The sequence below is a fragment of the Anabas testudineus genome, chromosome 6, assembly GCF_900324465.2.
Source record: "Anabas testudineus chromosome 6, fAnaTes1.2, whole genome shotgun sequence".
Taxonomy (NCBI): domain Eukaryota; kingdom Metazoa; phylum Chordata; class Actinopteri; order Anabantiformes; family Anabantidae; genus Anabas; species Anabas testudineus.
Genome location: NC_046615.1, coordinates 5,452,518 through 5,476,620, shown reverse-complemented (window position 1 = coordinate 5,476,620; position 24,103 = coordinate 5,452,518). Strand labels below are relative to the sequence as shown.

Genomic DNA, 24,103 nt, shown 5'->3' with positions numbered 1-24,103 from the left:
CTGGATAGTGAATATTTATCTTCTTAGAAAATAAGACTTTTTTTTATATTACTTTACTTGATGACAACCTAATGTTGAAACCTTGGAACTTGAGTTCTGGCTTCGTGAAGTGTGTTCATAATCTTGAATGAGATGTATTGTACTACATAGTTTGCATTGATCAATGAACTAATGACCTTCAGTTGTTTTGGAAGCAGTCCACTGAGGTACATATTTTCTGTTGGACTGTCACTCCCTTTATTTCTGACCACACAAAGCAATTAAAATGTTCTATTTTCAATTATTTATCAAAGATTTTAAAATATTTTAGCCTAAACTAAACAATGATGAGAAAAAATAACAAACTGCTTCATCTCCTGCGTCCTTTGCCGTTGACAGCAAAATCGCGTCACTGGTCAAAAATGTCAGGGAACAACTCAGTGTTTATTCACTTTTCTTATTCTTTTCTCACCTTAAAATGACCAGGTTGACACCACTCTTACGTCTATTAAAGATGAAACTCCAGCCAATGCCTGCTATATAGTTTAGTTTAGAGGCCCTGGTAAGCTGGCTGTATCCTCTTGTTTATTGTGGCTTTTTGCTTAGAAAAGCAAACTGGCTTCTGGTTATAGCTTCATATATATACTGGAGAGATATCACACGCGTGTTAAGCTTCTCAGCAAAGGCCTCAAAAGTGGTAACAAAGAAGACCCTAAGTAGCCTGCAGCAGTTTATGCACAGTTTGACACTAAATTCCACCACGGGACACCATGTTTGTTTACTACTGTGGTCAGGAAAATCCTTCGGACTGAGCTTGATCATCTCTACAGGTACATCGATATTGATTGGGCCAGTCAGTTGTCATTTACGCCCATGTACTTAACATGAACATGAGACATGAACATGTTTGGGGCCTATATTCTTAGTAGTAAATCCCTCCAGGTAATTCAAAGTACACTCAGTTGAATTGAACCTGAAGTGATAATTACATTCAGGTAACAAAAAATGAAGGGCATGGTCAAAGAGAAAGACCGTGACAGAGAGAGTTAGACACCAGCACAGAAACAGAAGTGTGCTGATTAATTAAGGGTAAAAGCCTGGTATTATATTGGTGCCAATATCGACTTTGGCAGCAAAGAGGGAAATGGAAGTAGAAAAAGTACACTAGGACACTAAAAGAAAGAGGAGAAAAAAGAAGAAAGCACCTGCCATAGAGATGGGTCTGAGGAAGCGAGGGGGGCAGAAAGGCAACAAAGACAAAGTGGAGAGAGGAAGGACAGGAAGGAGAATCAAGTGACAGGAAAGCAAGTCATAAAGTGAAAGAATTAAGGCAGATGAAGGAGAAAAAGAAGAAGAGTTGAAGGAAGAAGAGCAGGAGGAAGGAGGGATCTGGAGAAAAAGGGGAGATGATGTTGATGTTTGCTTGTTATTCCAGCACTAATTTTCCCCCTGGAGCTCATTAGAGTCTGGAGAGAAACGAACCACAAAACCTTAAAAACCAACAGAGTGGAGACAGAAAAAGAGAAAGAGAGAGAGGATGAGCATCCACCAAAAATCAAAAATAAAAATTAATAAATAGGGAAGGAGCAATGAGAGAGGTTTGTTGAGAAGGGCCAGGAAAAAGAATAAAAGGGACAGGGGGAGCAGAGAAATAAGAAACCTAAATCAAATGTTAGGAGAGAGAGAAAAGAAAGATGAAAAGGCCAAAAAAATTAAGCAAAAGAAGCCGAGGCAGAGAACGGAGGAATAAAAAGATAACGAGACGCAGTGTAGAAGTGACTGAGTGAAGATTGACGGAGATGTGAAGGAAGAAGGAGACAATAACAAGACAGACACACATAGTGAACACCGCCCACCACTTCAACACACCTGGGGCTGTGCATGTTCTCGGTTGCTTTCAGAAGTTATGCCAGCTTCAAGGAAATAAACCGCCAGGCCAGGCTCAAAGTAGGTTTAAGAAAAATAAAAGTCCAATTGAAATTTTATTGATTTCATCAGAGCAAATAAATAAGAAAACAGTAGATAAAGTGATTTGATTGATTGAGAAAGTAAAGAATATTGTCATAGTCTAAATATTCACATGTATTTTACAGTCAAGATAATAATAATAATAGTAATAATAATAATAATAATGATGATAAATAAAAAGGCTGTAGGTTTAGGTTTATATTCTAAGTAGTAGTCTTAGCTTTTTAGCCACATCTTGGTTTGACTCAAAACAAAAACAAGAAGCATGTTTTTTTATCAGAAGAGCAGAACGGCAGCCTCAGGTTTCCACACACAATCACTAGTAAGTTTCTCTTAGAATATATTTTTTTTAATTTATATGACACTGATGTACGGAAATACAGATATTATAGTCATTAACCAGATTCAGGTTTCAGTATTAGTATTATCATTATTATCATCAGAATACCAGAAGAATAGAAAGGGTGGCTTTGATTCTGTTTGTTATATTTATATATCCATTTGTATAATATATATATTTATATATATATATTTATAGAGTTTGTGGTTGTAAGTTGGTTTCAGTGTCCAAAGTCCAACATTGAAGAAAAGCAAGGAAGGATCCGTGCTGGGAGGCAAACGAGTACAGCAGCAGAGAAAGTACAGACATGAGGAAGGAGAGGGACAAGGGAGCGAGAGGTGAGTGAGGGGATAACAGAGGTATACAAAAAAGGAACAGAGAGAAGTCTGCACTTGTGGGTAAACAGCAGTAGTCAAAGAGAGAGGAGGATCCTGGAGGGGTGGAGGGTGTGTGTGGCTGTGGGGAGGGGCACCAATCTGAAAAACAAGATCAGTAATGGAAAGACCAAGAACAGAGGGCAGACTGATGGAGGGGAGATGAAGGAGTGGAGGAAGGACGGCTGGACAGGATGGAGGTCGATTCGAATGTTTGTTTGGCTGCCAGAGAGATGATAAAGACACTAAGGCAGCAAAGTATAGCATTACTTTCTGTTTGTGTAACTGTGTGACTTGCAACAGTAATAGTGTCACTAGAGAGTCATGATAAACTACAGACATGACTAGAGACTGGCTACAGTTTTATTACATCTGCATTTAACTGTGTGTGTGAAATTCCTGCTCCCTGAACCTGTACGGTACATTACAGAATAATGTATATCAGTGTGCCCTGTAGCAGCATTATCATTTAAATCTTCAGGTTTCCTCACATGTCAGATAGAAACCGTGTCTCAGTCAGTTTTCTTTTGGTATGGGAACATAATTTATTTACTTCATGAGCTGTGGGGGGGAAGCCAGGGTGGATGGTGGGCATACAAAGCACAGGACTTGGCACTGGGATTTACATCCGGTTTGAGTGTACTCAGTTTTATCCAAGAAAAACACTGAGGGAAAGGTTGTGCTTTTGGGTAATTGTTAATAAAATAAGCACATCCTGTCTCATCCTGTTTTGGTATTTGAATAAGCCAAATCATAAAAAGTCATTATAGCTGTAAAGTACAACTTTAGCCTCTCATTTTGTGATCAGAGTTTGGAGTTTCCCCTGTAGAGGTTCAAGTTTGGCTTCAAGGGTAGAGACTGATCCAAAATCAGTGCAATTTATGTCAAGTGTAATAAAAACAAAGAAATGGAAAAGACTACAAATATGGCCACTGTATGAGCGATGTGGAGTGCAGTTCTTCTAGAAACATTCTTCAAAGCGTATTGATGGAGATGGATGAATTAATGATTGAATGGTGAATGTGGAGGAAGGGGGGGAGGGGTACACTCGGGGCTTTAGAGCACTGTGGAACATATAAATGATCAATTGCGTCTTTCAGCAGAGAATAAAAAAGTTTTGGCTGTCCAAAGCTGCAGTCAAGCCACAGAGAAAACAGAGGGAGGAAAAGGACAGATGAAAGGATGGATGAAAGGAGGAGAGGAAGTGAAGACGCTGGCCGTATGCTTTCGTGTACTGGTTCCATCAATCTTCTTTCATTTTACGCTCGCGTGGTCGTTCTGTGCCTTCCTTCTTCTTCTTCCCTCCTTCCTTGGCAGCGTCCCAAACAGAAGTCTGTTGTCACATTTGCTCCTTTTTCTTCTTCTTCCCCTGCTTTTCCACCAGCTTATTCGTGTCCTTTTCCCTTTCCCACGCTTCTTTTCTTCTTCTACCTGCCTTTCCCTTGTCTTCATTGCACCTGCCATCTTCCACAGGCTCCTCCTCCTTTGTTTCCACCCCCTTCACCTGCGCCTGTTCCTCTTCCTCTCCCTCTTTCTCTACATGGGGAACACTAGGAAACCGGAGAAGGTGGAGTATTTCCATCCTCCCATTAGGTTTCCTCTCTCCAGTTTGAGGTAGGCCCGGTCCCCCTTCTCCATCTGGATCAGGACACCGTTGCTGGCTGCCTCGCGTGTCACATCCTGGTCTCCGGCAAATGCAGAAATCACTGGCCAGCCGTTGTGCATCAGGCTCACCTGGGTATGGTGGGAAAAGGAGAGAGTTTAGAGGACGAAAAGGAGAAGAAGGAGACTGAGAAAGAAGTGACGGACATACAGTCGCCCACACCAAAAATACTCAATATCATGACAATGCATTGATAACACAAGAGAATATTAATACTGGGGTAGAATTCAGCATGCTATCTATACATGTAATGTACACTGGTTTCTGTTAACATAACAGAAAGAAATATGGGAGACATTCACACATACACAGACACAACAGATCCGTGTGACTCAACAAATGTTTTGATCAGGAAAAGCATCTTGTCAGTGACGCGTCCCCTCCCTCTCCAGACTAGATGACATGCACACACACACACACACACACACACACACACACACAATGGCTTTCATCATATCTCTTTTTCTCTTTTGGGCAACAGCAGAAAAACAAGCATCCTCGGATTTGTTTCACCTGTATGCTTCGCTACATAAATGGTTTTATGGCACCCCTGGCACTGGTGAGGCTCCAAAAGAAACTGAAATGAATGTTGAAAATGAAAAATGTCTGTACCTGGATAAGGAAACAGAAACTACACAGAGCTAGTTTTCTACTGTATTCGAGAGCTTATTGTGAAATACAATACCTTGACTATGTGAGGATCGATTTAGTATCAGGAAGGGGAAAATATCCAAAACTATTTGTGAGTGTATTATGTCATGATACAATGTAATGTCAGCCAATTTATTTTTAAATGTGGTAAAACAATGGCAAACTGTCACACAAATAGCATGAAATACTTATATTATTGATCTGTTCTAAACAACATGTCTTATAAGAACAGCTGTCCCTTATGTTAAAGCCTAATTTTCTGTTGACTACTCCATCTAATCCATTGATGTGTAGCCTTTGTTACTCTATAATTACTCCACCAGACTTCCTACTTCCCTCCCATCATCAAAGAGAGATGTCACATGAACAGAAACATATGTTGTTGTAGTGCACCTGATGAATTGATTGATACTGTTATCTTTGTTGGGTGGACGGCCTCGCTACAGCAGATTTCTAACACAGATGATTGGATTCTATTACTATTAAAGCTACAACTACCATCCTCCAGCTTATGTTCTCACATGTCCGTGTTGTAACCAGCTCACTACATGGAACAGTTCAGACACAAGTTTTGAGCAAATTCAAAATCTCGTCTGAGCGCTAAATATTTTTGGAAGCAGGAAACTGTAAAGCTGTTGCTAACTGATGGAAAACTGTCATAAATGTCCCCTAATTATACACTTACCCACCTCATTTTACCTGATGGTCAGGAGAGAGGCTGTGTGTGTGTGTGTGTGTGTGTGTGTGTGTGTGTGTGTGTGTGTGTGTGTGTGTGTGTGTGTGGTGTGTGTGTGTGTGTGTGTGTGTGTTGTGTGTTTGTGTGTGGGCAGGAGATGGAGAGCCTGTCAGAGTCAAGAGCTCTCTTAGCCCAGCACTCCTCTTAATAGCAAAGTGAACATGGCAAATCAGAATCTGTGTGTGTGTGTGTGTGTGTGTGTGTGTGTGTGTGTGTGTGTGTGTGTGTGTGTGTGTGTGTGTGTGTGTGTGTGTGTGTGTGAAAACACTCAGACTATACTTAAGCTGTTTTTTTTTACATTTGCAGAATGAACACGCACACAGCACAGGTCAGTAAATATATTAAACATTTGCTGAGGCCAGGAAAATAATATAAATAAATTAATTCATTAATTCATTAATAAGAAGAAGAAAATGTATTATTTGTATTATATATGTACAAATATATTGACATATTTAATATATATTGACATTTAACTAATAGTTTTTATTAGTTAACTAATGCTGGTGCTAGTTGTTTTCAAATGGTATACTTTCCAGTGTGATCATTGTGTCTCTTACTCCAAAGGGAGGATTTTATCTTTGTTGAAACTAAAATGTTTTTGTCATACAGCCTTTACAGTAGCATCTGCACTTACTGTATGCGTGGTGGCCATGTGAGACAAGACATAGACGGTGTCACTCGGCATGACAAGAGAGAGCGTTGTTTTGCCTGTTTGACCTGAACTCGCCTCCTGTTGAACACATCTTGTGCTATAGGGAAAATAACTCTCCTTCTTGTTCATGTTTATTCAGGTTCTGCTTCACAGTTTGACATTTTCACACTCCCTCTTCTGATTCATATTCATTCTCCCGCAGCAGTCTACAGAAGTGCCAACTGTTCAAAAGTCTTTAAAACAATGACAAAAAAACACCACTCATGATGGCAAAGGGTCACTAAAGTCATGAAGTTTCAAACTTTAGTAGCTTTAATATTTCCTTTATATTGGAGACATTTCTTTACTGAATTAAAATGTACATTTCAGTACATTTCCAAGGAACCACAACATTGACATTTTTGCCAGGACAATTCATAAAGATAATGAAATCCCTAATACCAGCAATGCTGTGGTGTGTCTACTTTACATTAGTGAAGTTTACCAGTTTTTAGCCTCACTGCAAGAATACAGAGTGCAGCCTCCCTAAAAGCACTACTTCATTAGTATGCATCCTGGTTGGTTACAAACTCTTGGAAACATTACAGACTGTTTCAAACAGTCTTCAATCACTGAAAGAAGATGTAGAAACAAGAAACTTGGACCTCATCCTGCTGTGTAACCATCATCAATAACTGGGATCCCTCAAGATTCAACCATGTTTTGTGGATACTAAGTTTATTTACGTACAACGAACTTGCAACAGCAACAACATTTTGTGGAAAACTCATAGTAATTAGGACTTTTTCTAGTAAGTAAGTAAATGTTAATTTACATATTTGGTCATTTTTAAATATATTGACACTGAATGTATTACTAAAGAAGACAACATATTTGTTGTGCACTAAAATATCAAATGTTGCAGCATAAAATCCACCACTGGTACAGACTACTAAATATAAACACCTACCAAATGGCAAGCTGAGCCCCCATATTCTCACAATACAGGTGACACTGAACTGGACTAAAAACGACATTGTATGTGGAGAGATGCAACCAAAGGATTCGTGTTAGCAAATGCAATTTTGAATTGTATGGTGACAGGCATGATGCAAGCTCGAACAGCAGAAAAGTCCCGTTGAGACAAGCTTTGTAAAAGTAAAAAACTACTGACATGTAGTCCAGCAAGCAGAACCTAACGAGCCTAATGCGCATACATGTTAGACCATGTTGGTTGTGAAGAGTATGACATTATGATTTATTAATAAATATTAGTTTAGAACCATAGATTACAATGTGTAGGATTCAATCTTAAACTGGATATACGTCTTTAAAGATAGCCTGTGGAGCTTCCTAGTGAGAAAGAAATGTTAAATCAGTGGTAAGCACCACAACACATTGAATGCATCTCCTTTCCTAAATAAAATGTACATATTGATCAATGTTAAGCATTATAAAAATATATATACCCTGATTTAGTCTTTTTGTTTTTTATTTCTATTGTTATTTTCAGTTCACAACCACATAACCCACACCACAGCTCTATGTTTCAGTTTATTATTAGAAGGTGTTGCCCTGTTGTTTACCTAAACCCACTTATACATGTATCACTTAAAATAATGGCTTTTTGGCTTCACACAAAGGTCTCCGTTGTAGAGAAGTTCCACGCTGACTCGGTTAAAACGTGATGGTACGGTTAACAGATTCAGAGCCAAGATGCTTGTGTGATATTTGGCTTTTGGCTTGTGAGAGGCAAGTCAAGACTTTATGTACAGTGTAAAAGCCAAAAAACTGTTTACTGCACCATCCCACGACAAGCGGCCTTGCTATATTTGGCGCATGGAGCAAGAAGAACAGTTTGGGCGTCGTACCAAATTCCTGTAAATTTTTTCACAAAAGTCGACTCAGAGCAAAACTCATTCTCTGTAATAAAATAAGCTGCTGCTCGAGGCATGTGTACTTTGTACCTCCTGATTATATGTGTGACGTGGCTTTTAATGTTACTGTGACAGCTTTTCTTCATTAGTATAAAACACAAGTACAGTAAGTAATACAGAAAACCGATTGACCATTATAGAAAAAATTATATTATTTTTTTTATTATGTTTATAGAAGCAGTTACAGAAAACAGTGGAACAGTGCACTGAAAGGTTCAAATCTCTCTTTCTTCTTCTCTCTCTCTCACACACACACACACACACACACAGACACTGAGTCAGTGTGTGTGTGCCAATGATGTATGGCTCTAATAAAGCTGTGACAGTGGCTTTGGAAGGATGAGACTGTGGTCACCACAGACAAGCCACACACACACACACACACACACACACACACACACACACGGATGTATGAATAAAAAGCATGTACCGAGTGTGCCTGTGTGTTAATATGTGCCCTCACCTCCCACCCCACAGCATTCACGGACACACACACACACACACACACACACACACACACACAATCTGTCAACTACACCCTTACAATTACCAGCCATAAATATAAAAGCATGATAATAGGACTGCGCATCGTGTCAGGCCTCAATCGATCTGCATTCATTAATGCATAAGCACCAATTAAGTGGCTGAGTAACAGAGAGATAGGATAACAAAAGAGAGAGAGAGAGAGAGAGAGAGAGAGAGAGAGGAAGCAGAAAGAGGAGAAAGCTGGAAGGGAAAGAGAAGAAGGTAGAGGAAAACTCTGGCTCTTGATATGTCTGACATCTCATGCAGCACTTAATACCCACGATGTGTTGACATCCTGTTATTGCATCATCAGTTCCTGTCCAGTCAACGGTCTTGACACCACTGTGATATTTTTTTTCTTCCTGTCTCTCATTGTCTATATATTTTTTTTCTCTCGTTGTCTCTACATATTTTTACACGTCCTTTCCTTTTCTTTGAACTCTACATGTTTTCATTAGCCCTGCTTTACTTAGCTCTTCCTCGTATTGCCTCTATATTTCTCCCCCGCCTGCTTCGATTTGGTCTTCCCCATCCTTCTGTGTACAGACAGAGACATGGAGATGGACACATACATAATGGTGTCTCTGTCTGGGGTCTGTGACACAGTCTGTCTTTAAAACGGTTTCTTATTGTGGAAGTTTTCTACAGTTGTCAAAGTTTCGGGTACACTACAGTAAATAAACCTTAAACCTGTTCTTACTTCAAATAAAGATGGAATATGTAGATTATCTCAGCCACTGTTCATTTCTTTACTTTCATTCCTGATGTTTTTTTCTGTTGAGACTGAACTACCCGGAATTCCTTAATAAATCTGATTTGTGAGGTACATACATTTAAATTCACACCTTCTTATTGTACACTCTCTATGCGTGTACAGACACACCTAAAGAAGCTTTCATGATTAACTGCAGCAGTGAAGACGGGTGATTTCATAATATTAATTTGGTTAGCACTGTCACCACACTCGTTTTACCATTAAAAGGTGTGTTGTGGAAAAACTTGCACTCATCAACAGTTCAGTGTGAGTGAGAGAATAACTGCTGGCAGACAGTGATCAATAAAGCAATGGTAAGTACATGGGATTGTCAGTGATGCTATTTTTCAGTAAATATGTGTGTGAATCTGGTGATGATGTCTAAAATCGTTATCTGCTGCCCACAGTCCTGAATTCATCGTCCATAGTAGCGTGCTTTGCATTTTATGAAAAAAAAAAAAAAAAAGCTGTGCCCTGATACTCAGGCTCCCTCAGCATTAGAATCAGGAACATCTGTGCTGGCCAGGAGGCTTTATTTAGGTCAGCTCTGTGTATTTATTGGATGTTTTCAACAAGCTTTTTTATATTTTCAGATTGCTGTTTTTCATTGAAGCACCTTTTGTGCTGATATTGTGGAAACCTACAGGTTGTGTGTTATAGAAATACAGTCGCCCATTGAGAGCTGGTTTGTACAACTCTCAGTGGGGTCACGGCAGTGTTTGGAAACCATTTATAATAAGCTGTAGGGAGGGATATGTGTACATAAATACTGTAGAAAACAGAGAGGACATGGTGTCTAATTGTCCAGGTTTTTTACACATTGACTAATTTTAACAAGCAAATGTGAATTTATCTGCTCTAAATATGGTAAAGGTATATATCTTGTACCATCTACTCTGATGTTTCCTAGTATGATTTGGTAGGTGTATGTGGTGCAGCCTTTACTGCAGAAAAGCTTTTGACATTTCACAGTAGGAAAGCACAAGTGTAAATAAAAAATTAATGCTTGCTGAATTTAATTTACCTGCTTCAGTTTCCGAGTCCTGGTAATGTGCATGCTGGCTCACTGTCACACTGTATCACATGTAATTTAATTGTTGTCTATTTAAAGAGCTAAATAAGATGTGATTTATTCCTGTGTAAACACAGCATTAGGCTTTAGATCCTGAAGGTGATGTGTTGTCACATACTGTAGTCTTTTTAGTTTGTTTTTTTTAGAGTTTCAGTAGAAGCAGCTTGCAAGTAAAAAAAAAAAAAAAACTAAGCAGAAATGATGCAAACAGATGGAGGCAGCACAGGAAAGGTCAGAACTTAACAAAAACTATTTACATTATAGACCAGGGCGCAAAAACAGATCTTACAAATGTCAGCAAATCTTCACTAGTCTTCATCAATACTGCCTCAGGGAAAAACATCATTAAGGTGGGGGAACCACAGGCTTAAGAATCCTTCCGCCATATTTCCTTTTTAGTGAAAGGCAAAAAATATAACTCTGAATCATCAGTTGCTAAATGTCAATGCACAGCAAAAGAGGAGCCATAATTAAGATGAATCAGTTGAGAATTTCAACAAGACCAGACAGTCGTATGTTTCCTGCGATTTAGCCTTTACAAGAAACAAAACAAAACAATGGAAATTAAACTAGCTACCATACTCATCAACTGTTTGCTGTATGTGTCGTATCCAGTAGGATCAATCTCAGCAAACCAGTTTCAAATGTAGAGGTCATTTCAGCCTATTACTGTGCCCCATCCAACTGTACTAGCAGATATATAGTAAGACATACAGCACGTTTACTCTCACCTCTCATCTTTGTTGGTTTTCTTGCACCACTTTATTTCTATACATTATACTGTAACTGTAGTTCTTTGACCTGAGTATATCTGTTGTTTGAGCAGCCACAGGTGTCAGAGCTACATCGAAAAACGTAACTGATAAATAGAAGCTGGTTAAAGTAGCGTACATCTACTGTACTTTAACATCAGAGTTAGAAATCTGCTCAGGTTGGGTGACAGTTTGGGTGACACAGTGTTTGCCATTTTTAGGATAAAGGTAATGTAGAATTCAGGCTTATACAGTCTGTGAAGCTGTTAGCTACAGTGAGCCATACGGGGTGATTGAACTAATCTCTAACCAAGTGAAACACTCAATGGTTTGTATGATTATTTAATGCACATTCCTCACTTTGAAGTCAACGCCTGTTCAAACATCTGAAATGATGTTTCCGTGAAGTTTTTACAAATATATAAATAAAAGTTAGAGCTGGAGAGTCATCTAAGTACAGTTAGGTCCATAAATAATGGAAAAAAAGATTAGCTGTAAATTCTGTTGTTAAAAATTAAATGTGCTAGTGTACAGAGGACTAATTCCAAAAAACCTTATCTGTGCATTAGAGTATTTATGAATCCAACTGTATGTTTTAGGAAGAATTTTTGTAATAACTGATTTGTGACTGTGGTGAAAATCCTGAGTGGTTCAGCGGCTGACATGTAAAATGTAAATGCACTTTTTTAAGCAGCTGTTTAATGACTCACTCTATGTTGGGTCTTTGTATTATTCTTGTTCAGTGAATTTTCAAATAATCCTTTGAGCAACACCTCCCCTGTCTGCACATGGGCTCAAACTTTTTATAATGTCCTGTCAAAATGAGAAAGATTGAGTATAGGTTGACTCAATGAAAATGAACGGGACTTGCACCAGGTTCGCCATGCTGGTTCCTGTGCATGTGTGTGTGTGTGTGTGTGTGTGTGTGTGTGCAGAAGATGAGAGGTTCCATCTGTTATGAGCGAAACCATAGTTGAAAACACACTGTAAAAGTTTCCCCATTAGGTTTTTACCATATGAAATTATCTACAAACGACATTCACACATCAGGAGTGGTGAGCACATGTTTTTATAAAGATATTTCTTCTCCTAACACGTTAACTTAATATACTCCACTTTGAAGAACACAGAAATCATATCCTTCAGCTTCTGACAATGGGTGATTTTAATGGATGCGTCATCACACTGGTCACTGCCGTATCTTCCCCTCCCCAACTAAATCCATTAAAGTGTCACAAAAGACAAAAAAGGATGATGGTTATGTAGATCTAAAGCACATACACTCAGACATTTCTCAGACGTTGGCTACTTGGTGTTTATTGTAAAACAGGAAATTCAAACACTGAGGTAAAATACAAGGGGTCAGAATTTACTTTGGTACAGCCGAAATGTCTAAACCCGCCCTTGAAACAAGCTCACAAACAAGCAACTAAAATCTATTGTGTGTGGGCCTGACAGCTCCCAGAATATACTGTTTCTCTGGTCAGCTGCAGACAAACCAACTCCATTATCTTGTCTTTTCTTCCCACTTTCTCCTTTCACCACTTCAAAGGCAAGAGAACATAGGAACAGATAAGATGTTTATTTATGTGGCTTTCACTTGGCTGTCTTTTCCCTGCATCTCCACTGCGTAAGATGATCACTGTCTGAGCCAGTAGCACAGGGCTAGTCTATTTCTATTTTTTTCTTTGTCATAACTCAGTGCCTGCTGTTCATTCTGTTCACACTTCTTGGTGTAACGCGTCAATGTGCTGCCGGCCACTCATTTTCTTCAAACACATAGTACGTTGGAAGTGTAGTGACACATATTTCCTTTATTCTCACACTCTCGCTATTTCTGAGGCGCTGTTGGCCTTAACCACCATATGAGAGTGAACAGAGATAATGCTTAAACAGTGAAACACACCAACTTTTGTTGGTTTTACGTCCTTCATTCTAAACAACTATATACACATGTCTCTACCCTCAAGGCCTCTAGAGAGGCAGAAGACACTCCACAGTTAAAATGTTAAAATGGTTAAAAATCATGTTCATAGTAAAGAAACAATGTTAAGGAAAACATGAAACCAACTGTGTTAAAGTCCAATCCATCCATCCATCCATCCATCCATCCATCCATCCATTCTGTCTATGCAGCGTTTCCAGTTCAACACATTACTGAACTAAACTGTGACATTCACCCTCGTCCTCAGTCTTACATGATACATGATAGGAGGTTATTACAATCCCTTTTACATGTGCATTCTTGCTAAGCTAAGCTGTTAGCTCAAGCTTGTCTAAACCACCAACTTGGTAATTAGTGAGAGGCTATGTGAGGTGAAAGCTTTTACTGACTGTATCAATGGTAAATCAAGAGTTCATACATAATTACAGTGGATGACCCGCCATAGACCACAACGTAGCCCACCACTGTAGTTGAGAAAAGGTAGAGGAACACTAGTGGGATTGTCACTTTTTTTGTCTATATATAGTTTTGTGTCTATACAATGACTGTATTTGTTTCCTGCAGCAAGGATGGACATGTTTTGTCTGCAGTAGGAAGCTTCATAGGCAGTGAGACTATACCAAATAAACTGTTTGATGATATTCAAAGCTTATCAAGAAGGGACTTTAGTGGCTTTAGTTGAGATTCGTCTCAATGCTTCTATACACATATTAATCTTTAAAAAGTGTCTTTTAGAAAGAGAATTTTCCAGCAGTTTAATGAAGTGGTGCTTATACGGCGTAAGCACTATGTGACAGCACTGTAACCATTTTAATCAGAGAGGAGCCTCATTTAACACAGTCACAACATTCATTATGGATTAAATAAAATATATGATTATATGTTTCTCAAAAACAATTTTTTTTAAATAGTAAAAAAGATTTGCTTCCAGTGTATATGTGTCACTCTAAGCCTGCACTCAGCCGGTCACCTAATGTCTGTTTTGTTTGAATGCTGTGAAAAAAGCATTAGACAGAAACTTTGGATAAAAACTAGTATCTGTGCTTTTTATGCAGCTGAAAGAGCAACTGTGAATTTATGGTCTGGAAATGACATCACGTTCTATGGTCTCTCACTCACCCTGTTCAAAATATCCAACCACCTACGTATTGCTCAACAGCCTATTTACAGTTCTGCTTCATTTGTATGTTAACATGCTATGGGGAGTTATTTCTTCTTGCTACAGTAAACAGTACAGCTACCAGGTCTTTGCTGCTCTGAATGAGCTACACAGCATGTGAAAACGGAAATGTTTGCTATGAAATGACCTCAGGGATCCAAGTTAAATCAGAAAAACGTGTGTATTCTAGAAAACAAAGTACAAACATGGGTTCCATTTGAAAAAAGCTGCTTTATCCCTACAAAACATAAAACAACTTAAAAAAAAACCAAAGAGTAGTATGTTAAAGGGAAAGTGTCTTCGTATTGGAGAAGTGTGCTATTATCTCCTCGAAGCCGTGCCTCCGGGTGTTCTTCTATCAATGGGAAAATGACACTTTAATACACAGGATAATGTGCTCTGTGATTTTTACTCTAAATTAAACCTCAAATTTAGATCCAGTATTGGGTGAAATAAAACGTATTTAAAACAACACTAACATCTAATTTACATGTTTTTGGTTTCGATTATGCTAAAGCTCCTACAGAGGCCACATAAATCCGTGTCTAATGCCTCAAATGAGTTCTAATAGACGCTATTTCAGTCTTTTAAAACAATGAAAAAGCTCCACCCAGAGAGGACCTCATCCTGCGGAGTGCTTATATCCCCTCCGTGTTTGTCTTTCAGCTCTGCGAGCTCTCTGTTCCTAGCCGCAGGTACAAGTTGTACGCTAAGAAAGATGAAATTTATTTGCTTCCATTTCATTTCAATATAGAGCAGTGCCAAGTGTAGTAAATAGAAACAGTTCCACCTGAAACCCTGTTTTAGAAAAAAGTGTTTGATATGGAGGTGATTTTCAAGAACAATGTAAGTAAGCTATCCATTAGTGGGCGCTTCAGCATGGATGATGTGTGGCTGTGTGGGTAGAGTGATGGCTTTCCCTTCAGATCTGAGCATACACTGTATGTGATTTGCAATACTTGTATTTAATTGATAGGCAAATAAAAAGGGAAAAGGAGTTTTTGTATTTGGTTTTGTGTTGACTTCTTTCACCTGTCACAGGTAGATAGATCCTTCCACAGGAGACGATTGATGAGAGATGGAACAAACTGTTTATCCTTTCGCACATCTGCCCAGCGTCCCCTGATCAATAGTTTCTCATGATGTCTTGTTTTCTTCCTAACTCTCTCTCTCTCTTTCTTATTCTGTCCTTCCTGTCGAACCTTTATTCTTGTCTTGTTTACCCTTCTTACTCCTTTTCGCTTCCATTTATTTCCTTCTTTTCCTTTATTTCCATTTTTCCACTCCCCGTTTCTTTTTTTTTGTCTTTCTCATTCCCTCTCTCTTTTCCCCTTGCCCCTTTCAGTGTCTCTCATCCTTTCCCATCCCTGCACTCTCCTTTTCCTGCTGTCTCTCATCTCCAGCATGCGCCACAGTAGCTGCCTCTAAGGCAATCAAACAGTGGGAGTTTTCAACACAGCAGATGTGCTGGATGGATGGGCGGATGAGTGGAGGAGGTTGAGGGTGAGTAGCACACAGGCTGGATGCTTGGAGGAGAGAGGACAACCTACACCTGTCTGTTTCACATCAGAAACATGACAGAACAAGGCTTTGTATTTCTTTTTTGCAAGGCTAAACTTTAAAAATCAGTTCATCTTTATGGCTTCAGAGGATTTAGACTAAACATGACTTGACCTCAAGTGCTTTAGCTTGTAGCCTAAAGATTCTGGTTGCTCAAATCCGAAATCTAAAATCTAAAATGGCACTACACCAATTCTCTGTTTTTGCTTTTTTATGGCTAAATTGTGGTTTCATACTGAGAACAAAGCCAACTGGCACAAATAACAGCAACAATGGTAATGTGACAGGCATTATCACCACTGTGTTCTGCATGGTATGACAGACTTAATTACCTCAGTGCCACGAGTCAAGTGTTTGCGATCCACGGTCTATTTGCATTCAGTCACACACAAATGACTGCAAGTATGCACGGAGCCTGACATAGCATTCCCCTCTCTCATATCGCCCGCCCTCCTTGTTGTTGTCATTGTTGTTACTGCTGCTGCCATGCTAATTAATTCAAGACTCCAATAATAAAGTATAAGTAGCAAAACATAATGCCAAAGCCCTGGGGATCCAACAGCATAATTACACAACTGTTTAATTTGCATGAGATCCATTATAATTAACACTGTGTGGCTTGTAAATCGTCATCATGTGCATGTTAATTGTTGGAAAGGGGCTTGAGACAGCTCAAGTGCTTCCTATCGCTTGACACATCAAAAGAATATGGAGACTGCATCTAAAGTGCAGTGAAATGGAGTTGTTAGGGAGGATGAAAGCAAAGTTGTGACGGGGCACGCTGCAGGCAGTGTGTGTGAAGCAAATGAGCGGAGAACACGGTATTTCGACGTGAAAGCCATGTGAGTGTGTGTGTGTGTGTGTGTGTGTGAGTGTGTGTGTGTGTGAGAGAGAGAGAAAATTAAAATGCCTGCCTCTATTTGCTCTGTTCAGCATTCATTTAATGTTTTAATCCTCTAAAGTCAGCCTGCTGCCTCGTTTTCATAGAAGACAGGAGGCAGACGCTGGAGCGTCGCTGTCCGCGGTGCTGAAACACACGGCCGCCGAGGCGCGCGCGCCCCCTCCTCGTGCTGGCCCCCACGCGCTTCACTTGGCTTTGCCCCCCCCCCCCCCCTCCCGCACACATATTGATTATTTCTGATCGGATGTGATCATATTGCTGATCTGTTAGACCGGCAGCGCAGCGGATCTGCAGCTGTAATAGGGGGAAAATCAGTGTGTGTGTGTGTGTGTGTGTGTGTGTGTGTGTGTGTGTGTGTGTGAGGGGGGGGGCGCATGCACATAAAAGACAAACAGAGGAGGAACACGTGCTACCTGTATGGTTTGGCGGTTGTAGACTTTGACTACGTGGAAGTTAAAACTGTAAATCCCTTTACGTGGCGCGATGAAATTACTTCTCTCCTCGTCAAAGTTCTTCCCAACGTTTACCAGAACCTGAGAGAGAGAGAGAGAGAGAAAGACAGAGAGAGAGACAGAGAGAGAGACAGAAAGACAGAGAGAGAGACAGAAAGACAGAGAGAGAAACAGAAAGACAGAGAGAGAAACAGAAAGAAAGACAGAGAGGAAGACAGAGAGAGAGACAGAGAGAGAGACAGAGAGAGAGACAGAGAGAAAGACAGAGAGAGAGACAGAGAGAGAGAGAGAGAGAGAGACAGAGAGAGAGACAGAGAGAGACAGAGAGGAAGACAGAGAGGAAGACAGAGAGAGAGACAGAGAGAGAGACAGAGAGAAAGACAGAGAGAGAGACAGAGAGAGAGACAGAGAGAGAGACAGAGAGAGAGACAGAAAGAAAGACAGAGAGAGAGACAGAGAGAGAGACAGAAAGAAAGACAGAGACAGAGAGAGAGACAGAGAGAGAGACAGAGAGAGACAGAGAGGAAGACAGAGAGGAAGACAGAGAGAGAGACAGAGAGAAAGACAGAGAGAAAGACAGAGAGAGAGACAGAGAGAAAGACAGAGAGGAAGACAGAGAGGAAGAGATCACATGAGTGCATACAAACATTACTACAGATTTATTGAGTAACACACAAAAGCAAACACAGACTTCCCATAGAGGGACAATGAGCCGCGGCCCCTCCGACTCTTTATGTGTCTACTTGTCTACTTGTGGACTAAAATCTGTCTTCGCATCGCATTTTCCTTTTCCAGTGATAATCTATTCAAACTGATCGGCTTCTCTCTTATTTCTTCAGACAGGGGACTCAGATTCCCCACTGATGGAGGGGAACAGCTCTGCTCTCATCCAGGCTTTTTAAACTTAATAAGGGAACTTAATCAATCTTTCAAATGATATTTTCAATTATGCATTTTCTGCAGCCAAATGTCTGGTTTTATGGGCGGAGGCGAACTGTGGCGTGTAATTGAGCAGCAGTTTGATGGAGAATTAACCTTTAACGGCGGGCGGGGAAGTCCTCGCCCTCACGACCTGCCGTTATTAAATTATTTGGCGAGATGTCGGTTCCCATATCCCACACTGTCGGCTCAGAAAGTTGAAATACTTGAAAGCCTCCCAGGCTATACTTTGAAAACCACTTTGGAAAAGTATTACCTATAAAAAAACAAAAAGGGACAGTAGCGAGGCCGATTTGTTCCCGCTCCACTTTTGGGTCGTGTCCGCTGTCCACGAGGTGCAGACACCCATCACCCAGTTTCCAGAGTCCTCAAACCGGTCCGTGGACTGCGCCGAGCTCTTTTTATATTTTATTACATGTGCGCACTCACTGTGTCCAGCGGCGTGTTTTAGATCCATCGGCACCGAGCGCTGCGCTCTCGGGGAAGTGGAGGCGGAGAAACAAAAAGAAAGCGCAGCAGCGTTTTCTACCGTTTCAGATGCTTCTGTAAAATCGGACAGACCATATGTGACATTTTCCCTCCAGGCTGTTTGTTTGTTGCCACCACACCTGGCAACATGCACACAAGCGCGCCCTGAAACTTGGAAAGCTCCGTACCACCAGTGAAAACGCTCCTGAACTTGCTCTACTGCTATTTCTAGTTTAAAGTACAGTATGATACAAAGGCTCCTACCCGGTCGAAGTAGATGACCATGGTCCGATTGCTCATCTCGGAGGGCTCGTGGTTGGTGTTCCGGACTGCGGAGAACGCCACCTTGGCGCTGCCCGAGCGCACCGAGATCCCGAGCGCCGTGCCCGTGGGGTCCGAGGTCGGGTTGGAGTCGCACACCACGAGGCACTTCCCCTCCAGGACGATCGGTTCCGTCTCGTTCTGAGCGCGGCTCGGGCTCGCCGCGAGCCACACGGCACTCAGCAGGCAAAACGCCAACATACCGGAGCAGGACGACGAAGTTCACACCGTTCACCGCGGGTCTAGTCCCCGTTTGAAGAAGTCACGCAGGGAGAGTTTCCCGGTGTTTCCCCTCGCTGGACCTCGTCCGACCAGGTGCCGCTCCGCGCTCCTGTCTTCAGTTCGCCTGCAGCTGCGAGCGCGGCTCTCCTCCTGCTCTTGGAAAAGGCAGCTGGCTCCCCCCGTGTCTCCGGCCGAGCTCTCACTGTCCAGCTCCTTCTTCTCTTCTCTTCTCGTCTCGCTTCACTCAGACGCGCGGTGAGCGGGGAGTCGCGCGCGGTGCGGAGGGGCCCTGGACGAGTGACGACGAGGCAGCAGGACTCATAGCGCGCGGGGGGAGCTCCGTCTGCTCTCTGTCGCGCGCGCCTGAATTATTGATACGTGAGATAGGAGAGTTTCAAACGGCGCGCGAGCCTTCCTCACCCCCCCCCCCCCCCCCACCCCCGTAACGGATCCCATCATCAGATTAGCGCGTGCGCGTCTTCGATATTTGCCAATCACCGCGTGCGGACCGCCCCTCCCCGCCCCACGACTTTATCCAACATCTCACACACACACACACACACACACACACACACACACACACTCTCTCTCTCTCTTTAATCTTTCGCCCAAACAAACGAACTCTTTTTTATTCTCAAATGTCTAAATTCCTACATCTTCCTCTCTCTCTCTCTCTCTCTCTCTCTCTCTCTCTCTCTCTTACTCGCCCACCCGGACACACACTAGCCCCCAGCAGCTCACAGGTGACCCGCAGACAGCAGCACAAGTCCTTGTGAAGGGGGAGCCATGTAAGATACACACACACACACACACACCTATGCACAACATCCACCCTTGCCATGTAATGGGCATCTCTACTGTCACTGTTATTATTCTCATCGTCATCATCACTGACTGCCAGAGTTGTTAAAGTGCTGCGTAGAGATGAAACCATCTCTGGAAATTCCTCCTGATCACTGTCAGACTCAGTTTGCAGCTAGTTTCTTTGTCTGTCTACATTATTATTGATAGATCGGTTGGACTGTTCCAGCCCCCTAAAGCACTGGCAGTTGTAAAGAAGGTGCAGCAAAGCAGAAAGTGTGTAAAACGAGCACCAGTGAGAAACAATCCAACAGGGACAGGCAGACATGACAGCTCTTTTTTGTTTAAGGGGGGGACCTGTGAGATGTGTTGACATTTAGCTCCCTGCAGAGCGACACAGTATCATGCACACATCATACACATGTTTATGCAGCTCCTGTAAATGGACTCTGGAGTGCAGATGCTGAAGCTCATTCATTCAGAGACTGATCCTTTTATTTCATCGGGACAGTTTTGCAGAGCCGTAGTGGTGAAACACAGTGGTGTGTGACACGCGTGCACACAACCACTCACTGTCAAGCCTTTTATCGGTGATTTATCTGTCTTCACTTCGTCATGGGTCTGTACATTGCTCCTCGACTTTTCACTCTTCTTCATCACTTCTTTTTTCTCTGCTCTTCTCTGTCCCCTTTGCTCATTTCTTCTCTCCTCTCCCCCACTTCATTCTTTGCTCTTTCCCCCTTTCTCAATCGTTTTGCCCCCTCCTTTTGTTTGTTTGCTGCTCATGTTCTCCTGGCCTCTTTCTTTCTCCTGCTTCCCCTCACCTCTTTGTCTCGCTCGGTTGTCCCTCCTTCCTCCCCTCTGTCGTTCCTGCAGGTTTCCTCTCTGTCTTTCTATTGCAGTTCCTCTGTCCCAGGGGTTCCCTTCAGCCTCTAATACAAGCTGACGGTGAATGACAGGCCAAAAGGACTTCTCTCTCAGATGCAGGACGTGGGGGACGAGCCACATCTACTCCCTCTCTCTCCCTGTCTTTCACACACACACACACACACACACACACACACACAACCTCTTTTTCTCTCTGGCTTTTTTAAACACGCGATTCATTTTTCTGTCATACACTCAAATATAGATGCTGTTACACACTCAAAATCACCATTTTCCTCTTTTTTTCTCACGAGCGCATTGTTCTTTTTCCACTTTTGTGTGTGTGTGTGTGTGTGTGTGTGTGGCTGCTTGAAGTTGTCTCAGTCACACCGGAGGAACAGAGCTCATTGTTTTTCAGGGTGACACTGGTCTGACTGCAGTTTAACTGGACTGACAGGAGCAAGCTGCCACCTCACGCCTTCTATGTGTGTGCGTTGTTTTTGCTTAGCAGAGATTAAAAGACGACCGTATTCATCGCCTCTGGACCAACAGGGCCTGTCTTCTTCCCCGACTGCCTGTCTGTCCACCTGCCAGCCTAATTATCCTTCTGTCTGTCATGCTCCGCTTCCTGTCTGTCTGTCTGCCTGCTGGCCGATGATGCTCTCTAGCCCTAGACGCTGAGATTGCGCAGTGGTGCCATGACATTTAGGAAGTGAGATCACCAAAGTTCATCTTTTGAGCGAGTAAAGAAACATAGAGGGAAACTAATCAAAGCAAAGCTAAAGTGGGGAAAAGACACTGTCCTGTAATGCTAATTATGAAGAGATCATCAGGGAACAACCACCCAACCAGCAGCCAGTGGCATGTGAAGAAAATATGGTTTTAGTCACTTGGCACGTTGTCTGGAAGAAGTCCTATTGTCGTCACTTGATTAAAATGTGCTGTTTGGATACGAATTAGGTGCGAATGGTAAAAGGAACAAGTACCATTTTTTCTATTTGCTAAGCTATTTTTATTTTAATACTTATATTTAACAGGGATGTATGATGTGGTACTTTAATTCCTCTGCCTGGTCTTTGCATGTGGAATCATCTCAAAGTAGTTTTAACAATACAGTTCAACAAGAAAACTGGCCACGTCTATGTATTCATTCTACATGTCCCCTGGTGTCATTCCCTACGAGTGGACTGAAGGCTCAAACACAGCTCCCAATAGCTGTGCTGTCACAAAAACAAGGATTTAATAGAGGAGGCAGCCTGAAGACAAGAGGCAGAGCCTGCGGGACGACCAGGGTTTAACCTCGACTGGGTCTTTACAAGTTTAATCGCTTGAGGGGCTCAACGCCAGCACGAGACCACAGTTAGAAATAACCACATCTCTGCCTGTTAACAAAGCTTTATTTGGTTTTATTTTTGTCAGTCAGGCTGACAATAGGAAAACAATTTTGAACAAGTAACTCTAATTATATACTGTAGTGTGTTGTCATGCACACAATTATATCACACCTCCTACTGTGAGTTCCCAATTAAAGATCACTACACAAGTCTGGCTGCAGCACTTTCGATGTCTGCCTAATCACGTCGTGCCCACCTACTCACCTACAAGACAGAAGTAAACCTTCTGCACTTCATACGCTGACACGTGTGCTCTGTCAATTGCATTAGCCTCAGCATCAGGAACAAGACATTAAAACCACTGACAGGCAAAGTGAAGAACTGATTATCTCGCTACAATGGCACCTGTCAAAGAGCGGGATATGCCGGGCAAAAAGTGATAGATGTTAATGTGTTGAAAGCAGGAAAAGTGGGCAAACGCAAGGATCAGAGCAATTTTAACAAGAACCCGTATGAAATATAACTAGTAATGTTAGTTCCATGCAATAAGGAGGTCATACGACTCTGTTGGGCAACATGTAGAATAAATTAAACAAGGTTTCAACATGTTTTAACATTACCTGCAGTCTCACCTGTGAGTTGATAATGAATAATATCATTATAGCTGGTTCATCCTTACTGCCTCATAAAGACTTTTATTTCAGAAGTGCTACATGTTTCCACAAAGAGAATAAAAATCTCAACCAAAAAGAAAAAAAAAATCTATGTGTTAAGATTGGAAATTGACGAAGATTTGCCACTTAAAGGTAGAAAGTTAATTATAAATTAGGTGTGGAAAGAAAGTGTGAATCAAACTTTATGCAGCGTACATAGGAATAATACATGCATACACGTACTTACACGATTGCACACATGTAGTGATTTTTCATCAGCTAAAAAGAACATCTCAGAAGAAAAATCTGAGGTCCCACGGTTTCCTGCAAAACAACACGCCCACACATGCACAGAGCTGACACAGAGACAGTTTTCCAGAAAATGTGCACACACACACACACCGAGCCAGGTAAGCACGGAGAGATCAGGGTTAACCAGGCATCAGTGATGTGTGCTGTCTGGTGATCGGTGGTCTCCCTCCTGAGACTGTGTGTGCAGGTTTGTTCCTGTGAGCGTGCCTTTTCATTGCCCGAGGTACAACATGTTTTCCTCAGTATCTCAAATAAACGGAAGCAGGAGGAATAAAACTAATGCCCTCTGTTTTCCTTTTATTGGGGAGCTTGATCTCTTACGCTTGCTTGTACATGTCATATATCTCTGAGAAATGACGGTGACTGAACACAAAGAGAAAAGCAAAGAGCCAGAAGATTCAGTCCGCTACTGGGACACAGTGAGCTTATGAGGAGCCACTGACAGAGCAGACGAGGAGGCAGCTGGTAAAAAAAGGTTGCCTGGTTCCAATTACTGCAAAAGGTGGTGCCCAATGTTCTGTTTTTGTCAACATCAGCATGGTCTGTCTAATCAAAGGTGAGGTTGAGATACCTGTGTGAGGCAGATTCACAAATAGTCCAATCTTAAATCTTAAATCATTGAGAGCTGCTGGATTATTCATGTCTTCAGGTCAGATAAGCTTAGCTACAGGGTATACCCTGTACTAGGGTATATCTAGAGTCTGTTTGGAGTAGGAGGTCTTATGTCTTCAAAAGTCCGTCTGTTTGGACTAAATCTGATTAAAACATCCAAAAACATTCAACT

At 41.7% G+C, this 24,103-nt stretch overlaps 1 protein-coding gene across 1 annotated transcript; it reads right to left on the bottom strand.

The window, feature by feature from the left end:
• Positions 1 to 1,985: 1,985 nt before the first annotated feature.
• Positions 1,986 to 19,619, bottom strand: cbln1 (cerebellin 1 precursor). The gene is made up of 3 exons (XM_026365914.1): positions 19,074 to 19,619; positions 17,364 to 17,483; positions 1,986 to 4,395 (listed from the first exon to the last, which is right to left on the bottom strand). Exons 1-3 carry the CDS (start codon positions 19,329 to 19,331, stop codon positions 4,198 to 4,200), a joined length of 576 nt encoding a protein of 191 aa, XP_026221699.1. The 5' UTR covers positions 19,332 to 19,619; the 3' UTR covers positions 1,986 to 4,197.
• Between the last annotated feature and the right edge of the window lie 4,484 nt (positions 19,620 to 24,103).